Below are 18,686 nucleotides of genomic sequence, written 5' to 3' on the forward strand. Positions count from 1 at the left end.
CTTACACGGGCAAAACATCCCGTGCGAGCAGCAGTGGCACCATTGAGCTTGTCATGCCGCGTTCCACATCGTTGGGCGCATCCATTGATCGCACCTTGGATGTGTCTGATTATCGTCTTGGCACTTTGCACGATGTTGCTATGCCGTCTACAAGTACAGACGGCACCATACTGGTGCGCCTGGAGCCGTGTTTTGTATCAGCCTAAGCACCCCAAGAGGTCGCCGCGAAAGTGCAAGGAAAACCAAGTTCAATGTCGGCGACCGCACGGAAAATGGAACTTATTCGGTAAATCCGAGGTGCTTGGTGGTACGGAACAAGTGGAAGAGTTTCTCATCGTTCAATTGACTGCCCTGAACGCGCTTCTCAGCAAATCGCAGTGCCAGCAGTTTAGCTGGGAACAAGACATGGATTAGCAGCACAAATGAGACTGATGTGCACGTTTTGTGGCGCTGTTGCGAAGGGGTGGTCATCGCCGCGAAAGGAAGGTCGCAAAATTTTTGATGTGAACATGAGCTGTACAGGCTGTTGAAAGTATTGGCAATGGGGCAACAGCTTTGACCAATTTCTGGTCAATAATGTATGTATTATATAGAGGGTTGCATCTTGAAACATTTCAGAGACATCTCAAGACTGAGTTCAGACCTGCCAGTGTGACAGCTGCTGCCAATATTTTTTCTGATGCTGTGGTGGCAGTGTGCAATGTTTACAGGGAGATGGACTCTACCTTTAATGACAACATAACAGTGGTTTATGATGGGACATGGTTAACACATGGCCATACATCCCACATAGGTGTCAGTGCTGTAATAGAATTTTTCGCAGGACTGGTGCTCGACTGTGTGGTCCTATCAAACCCAAGCCATGGTTGCACGCTATGTTCAGAAGCAAAAGTCTCAACATAAAGACACTCTGCTGTTGTCTCGTTAGTGCAGCGCACAATTTTGCGCGCTGTGCACAAGGAAACATGACTAGCGGTATAATTCAGTGCTACACAAATACTGGGGCAGAACAAGCGGATCGCAGAGCATGATTACACGCTGGAGCAGGGTAGAAAATGGCATAGTTTTAGTACGTATGCACGTGACTGCACGACTGCTGGAACAAGCAGACAAAGCGGAAGTACATCTCTCTTGCTTTGGTGCGAAGTAAAACAAAAAAAACACGCAGACATTCAGTTTGTGAACTTTATTTCTCTGAACTTCAATTCGTCAATTCAAGCAACAGATCGCACAGATAAGAGATGTTGTGTTGAATCATTCTTGAAGTTGCGTGTCACCACGAGCGGTGTCACACTGCTGACACGAGTACGTCATCCTCTGGTATGGAATGCGGCAGCGGCGCGGAGAAGGCAAAACGGTGTTCGGTTTGAAATTTCAGATCTTTCCGCGGCGCGTAGCGACGTAATACTTTGCAGACACAATCATTATCTCTCTGTATGCTCTGCCCTTGTCAGATCAAAATTGCCATACCTGATGAGGGGCCCTTTAACTTGTTCTCTGGCTTCTTTGTCATTCTCCAAGTCTCTGCTCCATATGTCAGCACTGGTAGAATGCACTGATTGTACAACTTTCTTTTAAGGTAGTAAAAATGCGAAATCCTTGAAAAGAAAACAAAAATTTGAGCCGCTGCACGATGGCCTGCTGATACCCCAGCATTTTTGTAATTTCTCGTGCAAGCCAGCGAGAAGCACGTGGCGACATGCTTGTGGCGATCCCACCTCAGCATTTCTTCTGGATTTCTCAAGCTGACAGGCTGCCACAGCAACCTTCTCATATTATTTAACAGGCCCCTTCCAAGCTCGCATAATGCTTGCCACCCCTGACCCTTCTTTGCATTTGTTATAGCAGCGCCATTCTTTAACGCCCATAGTCGCGGCTTGCTACACGGGATCGGAGTGCCCAGGAAGCAGTTAAACAAGTGAACACAATTAGCAGCTGGATGGAGGAACATGGTGGGGAGGGGCACTGGCCTCCCCACCGTTATATTTTTCTCACATCGGCTCTGCTGTCCCCCATTTTGATTTTTTCATGCAACCCAGTTATAACAATGGAATTTCCACGGCACTTGAATATTGTAAGTGGGTTTGAGTGTAAACATATGTACCACAATCGTCAAGAAAAAAAAGAGAATGTTTACAAAGTGTCTGCCAAAGCATATAAACCACCTATGCTTGCACCTATTTGCATAGATAGCATTAGTTTTATCAAAATTACTGATACTTTAACTTCAGAGGATTTGTGTAACCTGGATATATTAGAGAGTTTTAGAATAAGGGCTCCAAAAAAATACTGTCGAAGCCACTGCGTATGCGCGAGACGCAAACTGCGTTTAAGTTTTGCGTTGGGAACGCTATTTCACCGATTTAGCGGGAGCCCAAATAGCGGCCCCTAAAGCTTTGCGTCAGCAAACATGGCGGCACCTATCGAAGCGACGGCTCTAAGCTAGCACAAAACTGGGTTCGATTCATGGTAATGCATGAAGTTCGCAAGCTAGGAGAAGTGACTGCGGTTATCGCTTTCTCTCAACTAGCGTGTGTTATGAAGATTGATTCATTAGACGCCGCTGATTCCGAATTCGATTGTGGATTTTATAGCTCGTAGGCCTAACACGGCTAAGCTTGGCTGGGGAAGGCACATAAAGTTGGTTCGCTCAAAACTAAGCACAACTTGGCTGCTTACAGAATAACCTCTAAATTGTAATTAAACGTGAATACACACAAGTCAAGATTACTATTTTTATCATAAAATGGTATACTTTATTTAATTATTTCTAATGGCCTTTTTTTGACGCCGTAGTGGCGCTGTCAGCGCAAGACGCTATCTGCAATCGCAAAGCCCTATTCTAAAACTCTTCACTCCTGCGTGCCCCAACGCTAACACCTGCAAAGCTCTTCGGGGCTCCAAACTATTGGGGCTCCTATTCTAAAACTCTGTTGATGTTGCAACGACAATTTGAAAATAAAAAATTGCTTATTCTGTTTAAGGAGGTAAGGAAGGAGAGTGGGCTTATTACAGTAGGCAGTACTCTATTATCAACGTACCTTTTTTTTTTTTTTTCACGAAGTGCTTTGTCTTAAAAGATGCATTTATAGCATAGAGATCACATTGAAGGTTTTCAGAATGCCTTCAAGTCTTCACGTAACCTGCCCAAGTGCTTCTCTGCTTTTCTAAGCCACTTATGTTACTTTTTAAACATCTAAAGACACCGCCATTTGTTGTACTAGTCTGTATTGACGACTGCAATGAAGGGAGGGGGGTCAGTGGAACCAGTGACCATTTACTGCTTTCACATGGCTTGCCCACTGTAAAAGTTCCATATAATATAGTTTGCAACTTGTTTCATAAACTAGCTCTGAAAGTCCATTTTACTGCTCCATAATGCTTTCTGGCATCTTTTTGTCACAGTAGCAGTTAGGTCTATCAGTTGTTTTATTGTGATTCAGTGGAAGATGTGTGGTGTGACAAATGTCATGGAAGCCATTAGGAAATACCATGAGGAGTGTTTTGACTCTTGTTTGTGCCAACCTTGACTGTCTTGCATTGAACAATTGCTTGCTCCAAGAAAGGACATGCGTTAGGTATTAAACAGCACATCCATATGAACCGGCAGATGTATGCCGTGGCTGCAGAACTACTGCAGTGAGAAATATAGTAACAAGGCCTCAATTTTCTAAATTTTTTGTGCAGGTCCATTTGAGAAGTTCCGAACACTTATCGTACAAGATGATGAGAGTTGCAGTTTCTACATAGGTATACTGTCAACCAAAAAAAGTTTACAGACCATGGGGTCTCAGAAAATGTTCAATTCCCAAGCAGCCTTTAGCAGTAACCAATAAAAGTGTATACAGTAAACTCTCAGTTGTACAAATGTCGGTTTATCGAATATTTCAGAATAACGAACTTTTTAAAAATCCCCGGCAGTTTTCTTATAGATTCCATGCAAAAATGTTTCGCGAATCTCGGAACAGTCAATATTTCAGTTTAACGAACTCGCTCAGAGGACCAAGGCTTGCACTGCACTGCACTGCAGGCACAACCGATGCGCGCCCTCATCAAACCGCCGCTCCAGCGGCAATGTAACGTCGCTGGCGCTACAGCGCCCCTTGGGCAAAGCGCCGGCGCAGAAAATGAACGGCAACGAGGCATGGCCTCCGAGATCGCCTGCACAAAACGAGCAAGCATGTAATCTCGGAGGCCATGAACAAAGTAACATCGCTGGTGCTTACAACGTCGCCAGAGCAAACGGCGATCTGTTACATCACAAACCACGTGGTGCGTGTTTTTTTCCAACTGGCTAGTCATGGCATGGTAGTCTATTTCTTTCCAGTCTCGTTGGTTCCGCGTGTGCACACAAACGACCTACGTGGTGTGTTTTTCATTGATATGTACAAATTTCATTTCACACATTTCTAACACTACGGATGCCATGTCTTTTGCTCCATGAATTGCACTTCAAACTTTTGACTTGGTATGCCATGTCTTATGTTGGTCTAGTGAATATTCAGTTTAGTGAACTTTCAGTTAAGTGAACTATTTCCTTCGGTCCCTTGAAGTGTTCACTCAAGTGAGAGTTCACTGTATAGCAATGTTGTTACCATATTCTAGTCGAGGCCCGAAATGCAAATACCAGGCTGCCTTGTGAGGATGTAGATATATTCAGCTTTTCTCAGATTTCATGGTCCATAATATTTTTGTTGACAGTACAAAATACAAAGAATGGTAGCATTCTTATTCACTAAGTAAGCATATGCTGATGTAGTAAGCACTTGTTTGTTTTCTTAGCCTATATGGTAATGCAACATTTGAATAAGTTCGACATTTTCATGCAGCATGTAGCACTTGGAAGACATTTCTGCTTTTGTGGACACGTTTCTAGAAGCTGTGCAATAACTTTCAGTAAACTTGTCTAGACTAGCATTATGCTTTACAATTTGCATGGCCTGGTGATGTAGTGCTTGTGCTTTCTTTAGTTGCATGGTCTTTGCTTGAGTGACTGACACAATATCTTAGCGCGCTTTGGTGGTGGTGAGCTAATACCGGGAAGCATACTTGGTGATGGCTGCTGAACATAGATGGCATATACATAGAGGAATCCTAAATTTTTCACTTCCTGAATTTCAAAGTCTGAAGAGTGCGAAGGATGTTCTTATACCTCTGTTGAACGGGCAAGTCAAGTGCAAGTATGGAGAGTGTCACCCGGTTTAAGTGCACATGTGCACTTTGCCAAATATAAACGTCGCCAGTGAGGTGTCACTTTCAGAAGAGTGCACACTCTGATCGGAGAGCGTTCACTGAACACACTTTGCTGGCCAAATGCGTAGCATCGCCACCAGCGATTCAAATGGTACAACATGTAGTGCATAAAAAAAGAAAAAGGATACATGTTCATTGTAGTTGAACAGCTGAAAATAGTTGGAACAGAACTCTCTGGTATTCTGTTCTAGCAGGATCAAATGCCACCTCGTCGCACACCACCATGTTCTGGATTGGCTAGGCATTCGTTTTGGCCTGCATTGACTTGCAACGCCCTTGTAATTTTTTTTGTTGAGAAAATATAGATTAAGTTTGTTTTTATATATAACACAACGTGACACAATCACTTTTTAGATCACTTTTTTTTTTTTTTTTTTTTTCATCTACATCTCTACAGCTCTCTTAGTCTGTCTCCAATTTTTCTTTAAGTGCGCTCTGTTTTCTCAGTTAGCACCGCGTAGCCCGAAGTGTGCTCCCCATAAGTGCACTCAACTTGCCCGCTTGACAGGGGCATTACTTGTCCTGTACTTCCTGCTGTTTAAACTTTGGGATGTATGAACTATCCCATGTCAACACTCTAGTTCAATCAATTTTGCAGGTATGGCACGGATTCAGCAAGATATTTTGCTTAGCCTGAAGGAAGTTTTTATGTTGCACGCTACCTACTAAAAGTTAACATATTCTGGCATTTTAGGTCAGGCTAATCCTGTGTAACTGGAAAAGTGTGGCCTATTTTGCAGCAGCTGTTACATTTCTTTTCTTTTTGTAAATTAGTTTTGCTTGCTTAGGTAGACATGCTTGTGCTTTTTTGCTGTTTTATTATTGCTGATTTTGCTTGTTTATAATTTTCAGTGGGCCAAGGGTCTGTTAAGACGAACGAGGCACAAATTAAAAGTGCATGTGAGTCTCAACTCTTGATTAAAAAATCCTTTGGTTTGCATTTTCCTGTTTGTATTGTATCGTCCACTAGGATAAGCATGTTTGTTAGCAATGTCTTGTGTGTTCCAAGAAAAGAAAGACAATGCACTGCGTACCGTGGCAAGCTGTGTTTTCACACGCCCATACTGTAGGTACAGCCTGTAACAAAATGTGTACAAACACCGGTATGGGCTTTTGCCAGCAATGGCTGGCTTGCCCACTTAGACACTAGTGCATGTGGTTGTGCTTTGTAACTAATCGAAAAACAACAGTGGTGAAAGAAGAGCAATGTTATAAGTGTTGTGCTACTACATCCGGTTGTCACACTTTGAAGAAAAAAAATTGCTGCTATGACAATGCCAAGTTCTATGTGTCATTGTACTTTGGCAGTTAGATGCAATGTTGCAGTGTGAATTGGTGTTAAGATAAAAGGATTAATTTATTAACCACATTTATACACACAGCTGTATGTAGGAGTTAGCAGAACGATAAAAGCTGCAATTACAGCGGCTTGACTAGTTCCACTTCGAGGTTTACAATGACAGCGTAAAAGTGACAGAAGTATGCATATTTTGCAAAATGTGCACTATACAAAAATTACCGAACTACAGGATAGCATTCTTTTTTCGGCAAGGTAAACCAATAATGAATCAAGCGATAAAAGTGGCACATTCAGTGCAGCATTTTTCAGTAAATAGTCGCTAGATAACATGCATATGCTTTCATTTTTAAGCCTGGATTTATTGGGCATTTTCCTCAAATAACAGGTTAACATTTGAAATACCTAGCTCGAGGGTCAAGAAGGATAATGGTTATTTTAAATTGGCTACACTATGCTTACAGTCAAACCCAGTTTGAATGAATAGGCTAATGCCCCAAAAACATGGTTCAATATATTGGATAATTCGATATACCCAAACTCTCCTGTACAGAAGTCTGATACAGTAAAAGCTCGTTAATTCGGACTTCTAGGGAACGTAAATTGTCCGAATTATCGAGCGGACAACAAAAACAATAAATGCACAACTTTCATCAACAAACCTTTACTGCGCAAAGTAATCGAGGATGCTCGTCTGCTTTCGAGCAGAAACCCGCGCGGATACTATTTTACGAAGTCCTTCCGGGTGCTTAGCAGCTCGCATGCTGTCTGCAGTGTCCCAACAAAATTCTTCCAACACAGCGAGGGCCTCCGCGGCTTCCTTCACAGTGCGAGGGGGCCGAGGCTGCTCCTCTCACGGCTCCTCTTCCTCCTCAGAATCTTTGCCGTGCAGCACGTCCCTGACAATTTCTTCTTCGGCTGTAACAACGCCGTCATCAATCCCGACGTAATCAGCGAGTGTCACCGCATCCGGCAGAACTCCTCCAAAATCCTCGCAGTCATCTCCATTGTCATCTAGCGACACTTCGGCCACTGCATCATCGCCAGGCTCACGCACAACGAAGCCACTGTGTCTAAAACAGTTGGCGACGACGTGCGCGGGCGTGTTGTGCCAAACGTAGGCAAGAATGTTGACCGCGCTCAGAAGATTCACGTCTTACTGCTTGCCGACTTCATGGCACAGGAGCATCCGTTCCAGCACGCGCCTGCGGTATTTGGTCTTGACATACTGAATTATGCCTTGGTCCATCCGTTGGAGGGCCGATGTGTTCGGCGGCAAGAAAACAACTTCTATGTTGTCCAGTCCGGTGACACTGTTATGCGCACTACAATTGTCCAGCACCATTAACACTTTGCGGTTCTTTGCGGAAAACTGTCGGTCTAGCATCCAGCCACAAAAAATTTCCAACATTATCCAGGCCTTTTTATTCGCTCGGTATTTCACCGGAAGAGCAGGCATGTTCTTAAGGGGAGATGTGGGTCTCAAAACCAATTTTGTTAATTTTAGTGTGAACTGGATGATATTTAACAGTATTGTTCAGTTTTTTCTGCTGATTGCAAATATCTGATTAGATTTTGTATATCTTCATAAGAACAAATGATGCAAAGTTTTTAATACAGAAATTTGGTCAATTTCTTACGGGACTTTTCAAAAACTTAACTTTGTCAAAAGCAAAAACAAAGTATACGGCCAGAACACCAGAGAGTAGCTCTAGCGGTGATGCTATTTTTATTGTTCTCAGTGCACTTAGAATGTAAAAAGACCAGATGTAAACATAATTGCAATATATTTGCTAATTTTCATTTGTATTTAGTGGCAATTAAAATTTAGCCGACAACTTTAGAAATAAGTAAGTAGCATCACCGGCTAGATCCATTCGACACAAATATATTGATACCAAACATTTTGCTGGTACTTAGAAAGAACATATGAAGATCCCCTGTAAGGCAGTGTGCGGTGTCCAAAAAAATGAAGCTGAGAAAAAAGGGCTTGAACTTACAGTTCACTGTAACTTTGAATGGTCTAACAATATGGCAATATAAATTACATCACCATGTAGCCCTGTCTTTCAGCAACAAGTTCATGGCATATATATGGCCATTGTGCAAAAATAACACTGAGATATTGGTTGCAACATCATGCATAGTCATTGAAAGCAATGCCAGAACGCTAGCACCATGAGCTTCACATTCCTATTTTAGTTCCTTGTTGAACAGAAGGCACACAAATGGCATCCCTATGCAAATAAAGTTGCACAGACTTCATGGCCACAACAAAATATCTCCTTTCCACAAAGTTTATGGCTACAACAAAAAATCGGGATCACATCCCAGTGGAGGTCGCCACATTTCAATGGAGCCGAAATCCCAAAAAATTCACGTGCTTGTGTTGCAGCGCTTCTCAAGTGGTGAAAATTAATCCAGAATCATAACATGGTTTTGGAACGTAAAATCCCAGAATTCAAATTTAAAAGAAATGTATATATCTCTTGCACACTCACAGAATTTTGCATTCAGCACAGATCACACCAAGACCTATAGAAGCCCAGGACTGTAGGCAGAGTCTGTTGCTGGCTTGTGCCTCTTTGCAAGCTTGTTTGTCAAAGCATTTCTATTCGTGTGGTCCTTGTTGGACATGTGAAGCCTCCGACAATCCTTTTCAAGGCTTCGGCGCACCATACAGCTACTGGCACTGTAGCCCAGCTTGTCGGCTATTGCAGTGTTGCTTCTTGTCACACCCTGGTTGAATCGGCTGATGGCTTCAGCTGCTGCCCTCTGGACACAGTGCAGCGAGGCATGCTTAGTCTTCGGGGCTTGATCCCAGATCACGGAATGCAGGCTTTCACTGGCATTCTGAGTCACGCCGTCGCTGCACCGCTCCAAGAGGGCTTCCTCACCCAGCCGCTTGAAAATTGGCTCCAGAGCTTCGCACACGAAGGCGGGCAGGCTGTTATTGTGTGCTGGAGGTTGCTCGCCCTTTGCCACAGCTCGGTTGTAGCTGCACCAGGATTCTAACCCTTGAGGACAAAGGTCATGCTTGGGGGCATCATCAGTTGACGACATATGGTGCAGGGTAGCTTCAACTGCCCTCTTTGTGCCTGGCACGTCATTCTTGTGGCTCCTCAGGGCCCAGCCATAGTAATTTGTGATCTTCTTGATCCTGTCCTGGGTGAGCCGTCCCTTTCCTCCAAGTGTCTCACCTTGAGCCTTCTTTTTGTCAACCAGCCCACGCAAGGCTGCTCCCATGCGCTTGTGCACGTGATTGATGCAGTCTTTCTTGTCTATCTTGATGAAGCCGTAAACAGCTTGCTCGGTCAAGGCGTGGAATGTCCTGCTGTCACCAGCAGAGAGCATTGTCGTGTAACGCAGCTTGTACTTGTCCAGGGATCTTTGAAACATGAGCAGTGCAGCTTGCACCTCCATTTGCCCAGCATGACAGTCAATGTTTTTCTGGCACTCTGGAAGATGCTTTGTGTGCCAAGCCACATACCCTTGCTCATTGGGTTTTGGACCATGTGAGCAGCCCAAGCAAAAGTTTGACAGCACGACGTGGTCAACGACGAGCCCGGTGTACATCTCAATGATGCACCCAACAGCGACGTGCGAACTGCGGCCGCGTGTCAGCCAGGTTCCATCATAAATGACATCTATGTTCCCTGGTGAGTTTCCCAAGTCCTTGTAAAGTTCTTTGATTTGGGCCACACTTGCAGCCTCACAATCTGTGGCAGCACTGCTGCACACTTGAACCATCATGTTCATATGGCCCTGATAGGTCTTGTGGTGTAAGCCACGATGAGAAATGTTCATTGCGGTAAAGAAGTCGGAGAGGGCTGTTGCTCCCTTACCAATGCTCTGCATAGCCTTCATAGCTCAGACGTTTACTTCGAACGGCGTTATTGTTACGTCACCAGCCACTCTTGGGGAACAAAATCGCTCTTCGCGCATGCCACACGTGGAGCACTCCAGCACAAGCTTGGCACAGAGCCTGTACACCTTGGCGGAATCCTTTGAAAGCGTCAGCGTTTTCTTGCCGCACACGGGACACGGCATAAGTCCAAAAAAGTCTTGTACCACGGATAAATCAACAATCGCAAATTCCGTTCCGCTGTCGTTGACGTCCTTTTTCGTGTCAACACCGAGCAACTCAAACTTGCGCTCCGTTGCAGACTGCGACGCCAGGCGCATTTTCGCCTTGTCGGCGATCGCTGCGCGCTTGCTTCTTTCTTCGGTCGTGAAGAAAACAGTGTCTACACGGTCTGCGTCAACATGCGAGGCATGGGTGCTAGATGTGTTGCTGTTAGACGTACCGGGTTGCAGCTCGGAACTCGATCCGGCAGAATCTTCAAGCAGAGCAGCCGGCAACTCCGGGTGCATGACAGGCTATCCATCTTCTGTCACGCATTCCACGGCCGCCTTCGCGCCTTGCCGAACGCTTGACGCGTTGTAGTCTTCAGCTGGCGATCTCCTCCAGCCATTCGGGCAGCGAAAAAGACACCTTATCGATCGTTGTCGAGAAGCGAGCGGCTGAACAAACTTTCACAGCGGCGCGATAAATCCAGAGCGAGAAACTCGCAGCGTGCACGAGAGCGACCAGCCTGTCGGGCACGCAGGAATCGGCACTCAAACGGTGCCAGACCAATAGGAGCGAGGCGCGCGGGTGGCGTGCGTGCTTTGGCCAATCAGCGGCACGGGCGCGTCCTTCAGAAATGACGCGATAGCGTCGGTTCCTCCTCGCCTACGCCATTTCGAACTGGCGCAAAATACGCACAAAGAAAGCAGCTTTCAAACAAGCTCAAGATGGCGTCCGCCGGCCAACTCGTTCGCAAATGACGACAGCGCGAAGTTTGAACATTTTTGGCAATTTTTTGCTAATTCCGCGGCCACCCTGGCCCGTATAAGTGCGTTTTCTTTTTATTATTTTCCGATTAAATTTAGGTTCTAGATTTCGTGGAGGGATTCTTGAATGTATAAACGTAGCGAAAATGCACTTTTCCGAAAATCGAAAATCGACAGTGCAATTGCACCATTAAGACCGTAGTACAGCTGTTGGCTTCCGTCGGTCGCCCGACGTTTGGCTCGTCTGGGCACTGACTCCTTGCAGGCTGCGTCGTCAGCACTGTCAGCGGTGTTAGCCCACTGTTGCTTGCATGGAGTGTGGGGTGAAGAATATGTGAAGGTGCTTTGTGCTGGATTTTCTGCCACACAGAATTCGTTGTCAAAGTTCGCTTCATGGAGCTTGGCCTTTGGATGCCTTCTCACATTTGAGGACTTGATGGTGCTGGCAGCAGACACCCCGAGATTGTTGTATCGAATGTCCACTTTATTATGAGAGAGCTATTTTACATGAGTATCTGTGATTAAGTTTCACACGTTCAATGTAGAGAATAATTTGCCTTCTCTGGGATCTTTATATTTGTGTCAGACTGTATAAGCACCACTTATCATGGTTTCAGATCTAAATGGTAGCAGTAGTCTGTAGTCAACGGAAGGTTAACATTTAATACTTTAAACTTTACAAATGATTTAGAAGTATGAGAATTGTACGAAATACCTGGAATAAAATGAACTTTTCCACTTTGCAAAAGAAGTAAATCATTTATTGTTTGTTTGGTTTCATTACTCCAAATTAATTGACAATAACTCAACTGTGCAACAAAAACTGCATTGCACCTACTTGGAAAGTGGTAGTATCCAATGGCATTTTCTTAACCCTTTGAGGGTCGAATTATTTCGGAAAAAACTTTTCCAGGTGGTCAAATTACTTTATTGTGGATCTTGAATGTACAAGATGTATAAATTCGGGAATAAATAGTAAACAAAAATTAGGAGCAGTATTTTGGTGTCTGCATCACTCAAAACTGCAAAATGTTCAATAGTATTTCAGAGTGTGGTACTCCTTGAAACAAGGGTCTCCGCACAGCGCCTTATCGCAGTCTGCACACCTAAAATGAGTGAGTGTCTGTTCCCTCTTGGAGCGACGAGTTGTGTTGGCGCACACATGACATCTCTGCGGGCGGCTGCCTTGGGCAGAGGTCTGAGGCACTCTCTCGCGTATGCGCATTACCGCAGAGAGCGAGAATACCTCGTGAGCAGCGGTGATAAACAACCTAAGAGCAGCGCCAATCAAGATAGAAATCAACTTCCGCTGCCCCTGCGATAGCGTGACGACAAAGAGAAAAATCACGTTTCGCGCGGCTCTGTTGCGATCACGCGGGGGAACCGAAACCACGAAAGCGTGTTTTCGCTGAGAGCGAGAATACCTCGCGAGCGGCGGTTATTAACAAGCTAAGAGCAGTGCCAATCAAGATAGAAATCAACTTCCACCGCCTCTGCAAGAGAGTGCCGACAAAAAGAAAAATGACGTTTTGTGCGCCTTCGTTGCGATCACGCGGCGAAACCGAAACCGCAAAAGGGGTGTTGCCGCAGTCTGCACGACGCGCTGAAGCGAGAAATCAGTTCCGTTTATCTCCCCAAGAAGGTAGCACACATTTCAAACGCTTCTTATAAGTCCTAAGAGGTGGCAGCACCTCCCAGTGAGCACGCATCGTCATTATGGCGCGAAATTTCAAACGGAGGGTCAAAACTGTACCCGTACGGCAAAAACCTTGCGGGACAGAAAACCGCCGCCGTACATGTATGGCAAAAACCTTCAAAGGGTTAATACTCCTCAAAATTTTCAGTTTGCTGTGCAAAGGATTAGAACATTGGACCCATTTCACATATTCATGAAAGATGAAGTGTAAAGTCCTTGCAGTGGATGAAAGCACAATTTTGTTTTTACTGAATGTTAGAAAACGAGGAAATTCCCAGAAGGTAAAGTTTGAGCAGAAGAGAACAGCTTTTGTTTTGGATGTTTAAGCATCCAAGTATCATTTAGGGCAAGAAATGCATACCCGCAAGCTCTCCTAAATATTCTGTGATGTTGTAAATGTGGGCTCAATCTACAGTTTTACTAATGTTGGGTCAAGCTTTAAAAAAAAATGAATTCTGGTCACTAAAATTTCAAGCACGTCAAAAAAATTGGGCAAGGCAAAATTATGTGTGGTACCTGCACGTGGCAGCTTTGCAACAGCGAAAGTGCCATTTGCCCGAGGGGTGCCTCCTTTGAACAATTTTATACAGGCAAGATCCTGAAGCAGGCCAAATCGGCAACAGCGAAGTAGTTGAAAAAGTCACTGTGGTCTAAAAGCTGTGCCTTGTCAGTCTGCTGTTCCAAGCTTGCTGCTGTGTGTGTGTGCTGCGTCTAAACCATTGTTAATAAAGTGTGTTTGTATCTGACAAAAGGTGTGCACTGAAGGCAAGATTTTTGAGAATGCATGCTATTCCCCCTCTCCCCTTGTGCCTGGGATTTTAACGAATTTAGTTCCTCTGGTTAGCAGGTATGTAAATAATGTGGGCTGTTCAGAAAAAATCCTGGTATTACTGGGGTTGCTTGCAAGCAAACTGGAAGTGGTATTGTATAATTATTCACTGCATTTTAAGTGCAGAAAGGAACTATGTTGTGTCTTTATTATTGCAGCAACAGAAAATGCATTTTCATAAGTTCAAATTGTCAAACCTCCAGAGGTTAGGGTAACTTGCATTGACAAAGCAAAGTGAAGCCTTGGTTTATCAACAGCGTTTGCATGAGAAGGAACAAGGAGAGAAATCTATTGTCTTTAGGGAGGCTGTCAAGGGATATTACAAGAAAAAAAATTAAGCTGCAGAACGACATGTTGCTGGGCTAGTCAGTGCTTCCTTAGACGTGATGAAGCGCAAAGGCACCACCGCAAGGAAGACACACAGAACATGTCACTGTGCCTGTAACGTGTTCTGTGTGTCTCTTTGTGGTCGTACGCTTGCGCAAATTTAAGCTGCACAAGTCTTAATGCCAAAGGAAGTAGTTTGGGGCAGTAGTGTGAGGTAATATATTCATAGAAAGACGGATTTGTTATAATCAATATCGCCTGATATTAAGGGATTCTCACATCGTGTTGGCACACAACAATGGCACGATGTGGTTTTTGGTGTTCTCCTGGTGCATAAGTTCATCTGAATAAAAGCTATGGCAGCGGTGGAACAGAGGCACCAATTGTGCTGAGAGAAATCTTCTGTGCCGTCCTGCTCCAAAATGACATATTAGCATCAGATTGGGCTGAGCCTACACCAAGGAAGCACAAGAAAGAAAGCCTCGTCCCGTTCATGCTGCCTCGCTAGTAAAACTGAAACCTAAAGCCCTCATCATCATCGTCCAGGAAGTCAACAAGGAGGTCATAGCCGTGGATATGGCTCATGCTGTTGGTCTTTCATTTGCTGTTTTCACTCTTTTGTTGCATTTCTCCTCAGTGGAGGGTCCAATGCACTGCTGCTGGATGGCCTTGTTGTTTGTGCTAAAGTTCTGTATTCCTTGTACTAGAAGCACAGAGCTTGCTCAAGGAGGCTGTTGGTTGAAAAGGAAGTTTCAGATAATTTCTGCCTCATTGTTTAGCATAGTTGTTGACAGTGTCACTTTAGCAACATTTTGTAATATGTGCACTTGACTGCTGACATACACTTTGCTTTATTAGCGGGTACCTTCTTTGCAATCTTGCACGATCAGATTCCATGTTTGGAATTTAAACATCTTTCATATGATCCCATGCAATGTTATGAGGAGAGATTTAGCATGTTGAAAGTAAAGAAACCTATAGACGTGTTCACTGTAACCGGTTTTTTTGTATGCATGCTTGTTCCGAGGTGTGCTCTTCTTTTCTTTTCTGGTTTGCTTTAAAGGGACCCTGAAACGATTTTGACGATTTTCTACAAACGTACTGAGTCAGTAGGTCCTTCTGATCATTAATTGACACATCTAAGTGCTCCGCGTAAAGCGTGTAATTTATTATAAGGTTTTAAAAATGCACATCGCTGCCGATCGGAGCACGCTGCTCGGCGGAATTTTAAGCCGCCCCTACCCATATGACGAAAATCACCCATATGACGTCAGTGGGGCGAGCTATCCGATTGGCTGACCAGGGCGCGTGATCAATAATTTTTCCAACTTTATGGTAAACAAATGATCTTCGTAATAGTTGGAATGTTAGTTCATTTGTTTTTATAAACAGAAAGTATCATAAAGAGAATGCACAAGAACGATTTTTCAATACAATTAAGCACTTCCGGCACACAGCAAGTGTCGTCTGCTTGTGTTACAACGTACTCCATTTTGACGAGAGCTCCGCGTCAGAGTCAGTCTCGGTCTTTTCGCGAGCACTATGATTCGACTTTGTTGCTTTGTGGACTGCAAACGTAGCGACTGGCAATATGTCAAGCTGCGACATCGTGTCCCTCTGCAAGGCAGCATACGAGCTAGCTGGCTGCTGCGCATCGGACTGCCGCTATCCGATCGGCGCCAGGGTTTGCGCGTTTGTGGCCGTCACTTTACACCGGAAGATTACTAACGCAATAGCGTTTCGCGAGTCCGGTATTAGGGCAAATGCAAGCGCAAGGGGACAGGGTCTGGCCGCTTGACTGTGCTGTAACGGGATGAGCCATGGGATGAGCAGAATCGCAAATACGAATGGTCTGCACGGTGCAGCCACCTAGTGGCACAGAGCTCAACCATACAAAGTAGCAGTAACGAAGTGTATTCTTCTTTGGCTGCTGGTGTGTATTTTTCGCAGGAGTGTAATCATCAACACTTTGTTTTTATAAATGTTTAAAATGTTTTACACTTCGTTGGAGCAATATTAGCGCTTTGTTTGGCTGGTTAAGCGCTGCGCCAACAAGTGGCTGGACCGTGCAGACCGATCAGGCCGCACGTACGTCTACGCTAAAGTTCCTTCATCAGCTTGAGTTTATGCTTCCAGTCATTTGCCGAAATGACCAGCTTGCCTGTGGTTACCGGAATACCAGACAAGTTCGGCGCTACGACAGAACGCTCGCAACGCACGCTGCTTCGATAGCTCTCGCTTGGGGTCGACGGCCAAGCGGCTAGCGGAGAGGTTGCACGCGGGCGGGGGCGGGCTCCAAAACAACCGGAAGTGGACGATGTGACGTCGCATCGTGACGCGAAACCAGTGAAGGCGGAGCTTAGCCCCGATCGCTCGGCAAACGAGTTGAGGAGGAAAAGCATGACTAGGGAGGAGGGTAACTTCTAATCGCTTGTAGCTCCATTAATACGTAACGCTTCACTTAAATTGTGGTGTGAATGTTCTACTTAAGCTGTACCCTACGCGTCTACAAAATTTGTCCGAACCGTTTCAGGGGCCCTTTAAGTACAGTGAACGCACAAATGCCATTTGCGAGTCGAAATGGTAGAAGTGGCCTTGTACCGCAATATACACACAGGGCAATCATTTTATTAAAAGATAATGATACCACTTTGATGATCTTTATCCCGAATGCTGCATTGATGCAGATAAAGATGGCTCCACTATATTTAGTATTGGCTGTTTCAGTTAAAATTGAGACCATATGGTGTACAGACATACATTTGACAGTGTCAGAAGTGCTTATCACTGTGCCAGAGCTGCTTTTTGCCTGCTTCAGGATCTGTGCCAAAAGCTCAACTGTTGCACCACTGCTATGGTGGCACACCATTTAGTGGTTTCTCACTTATGTGTAGCACTGAAACTTAAGTTGAAAGAGGCAGGAAACTTTGGGGCTTCAAATACAAAGCTTTTGTGAATGCTGTAAGAGTTGGGGTCGGGCATTTAAAGAGGGGTAGCTGGCTCATGCTGTCGCCCGGCTCATCCACGCTAAGGGCATTGTTGAAGGAGGAACATGTTTTCATCGAGAACGAAGAGTACTGGGTTAATTTATAATGTCTACGTGAGGAGCAGGGAGCGTTGCATCTCCACAGTCTAGTATAACTGAATTGAAGCACACCTGTGGAGCTGAAAGAGTCCGCTTAAATCACCTGTGTCCTCCCTAGATCACTAGGCCAGAGAAATCTGCCATCACACCTTAGCCCCACTTGAAGCGCCCAAAGCCTCCGAAGGATCTGCGTTGAGGGCGAGGTTTTCAGTCGCGTCGTCACCTTTGTTCACTGAACACACAGAAAGGAGGGGCGTTTCACAGACTGGGATTGTCACGCTTGACTCAAAGTGGCACGTCTTGATTCCTGGGATAACCTAGCAATTAGCTGAAGCATCTGTTAAACAGCCTTGGCAGCTAGCAATGGCCATTACGGAAAGGCGTAGAATGCCCTTTTCCAGGAGTTCCTTGCTCCCATCGTCGGGGACAGCAGCAGTGTACCATCTATCAACACTATTCGCCAAACGTGTCTCACCCTGGTGTCACTGCTGGTCTGTCTGAGGGGACGTATTATGAACTTCATGTGAACTCCTGCAAGTCTTTTAGTACAATATCCATTAACTTCGAGAATCTAAACAGCACGTTCTTCAACCCAAAGCTAAAAACGAGAGGCGAAAAATACCTACGGGTGAGGTAACCGCAGCATAGTGGCTGGCACTTTCTGAAAGGGGAAATTGTCAGTATCCCCGCACAAGATCTATAGTCGAAATTTACTTAGCAGTGCTGACTTCTTCGATTCGTTCCTCAGTGTTGGGCATCGGGTACAACTGATCCCTGGTGATGGCATTTAACTTCCGGTAGTCAACACACGGATGAGGGCCCTTATTAGGAGCTTCCACAAGTATTAGTGGTGATGCGCAGTCACTCTCAGCGGGCTCAATAACTCCCAACTCTAGTATGAGTGGTATCTCTGCCTCCATAATTTCTCTCTGTCATGGAGACACCCTGTAAGGCTTTGACATTGTGGGTTCGGTCGATGTTAACTCTATTTCGTGCGTTATTAGTTCGGTTCTACCTGGTCGATTGCTGAATCTATTGAAATATTTCTTTAACAGGCCCTTTAGCTCGTCTACCTGCTCTGGTTTAAGAGCTTCCGCAATTACCTAGGGTTCTACAACTTCTTCAAGGCTGAGTTCAGAGTTGGAGGTTGCCTTACATTCATTAAATTTGGTATAAATGTTGTGAGGCTATTTATTCTTAAAGTTAATGACTCCGTTCCACTGCATATATGGCTTCATCAAATTGCTGGGGTATATATTCACCTACTTCCCACGACTGGGCGCTTTCAGAGCATAGTTGGTATCTGAAAGCTTGTGCCACACTGACTGGTTCGTCCCAGTGAACTTCAAGCTTGTTCTTTCTT

The 18,686-nt window shown here is 44.9% G+C and overlaps 1 protein-coding gene across 4 annotated transcripts in view; it reads left to right on the plus strand.

Moving 5' to 3' along the window:
* Positions 1-18,686, plus strand: part of Isha (Insulator su(Hw) mRNA adaptor) — a 148,746-nt gene that overhangs the window by 119,447 nt on the left and 10,613 nt on the right. For 3 of the 4 annotated variants that reach the window (XM_055065856.2, XM_050169864.3, XM_055065857.2), the window contains one exon: positions 6,106-6,153. The exons of the other annotated variant lie outside the window; for it this stretch is intronic. In XM_055065856.2, the coding sequence (XP_054921831.1) occupies positions 6,106-6,153 (48 nt within the window). The remainder of the gene's footprint in view (positions 1-6,105; positions 6,154-18,686) is intronic. 4 annotated transcript variants of the gene reach the window in all.

This window comes from Dermacentor andersoni, chromosome 6, assembly GCF_023375885.2.
Source record: "Dermacentor andersoni chromosome 6, qqDerAnde1_hic_scaffold, whole genome shotgun sequence".
Classification (NCBI taxonomy): domain Eukaryota; kingdom Metazoa; phylum Arthropoda; class Arachnida; order Ixodida; family Ixodidae; genus Dermacentor; species Dermacentor andersoni.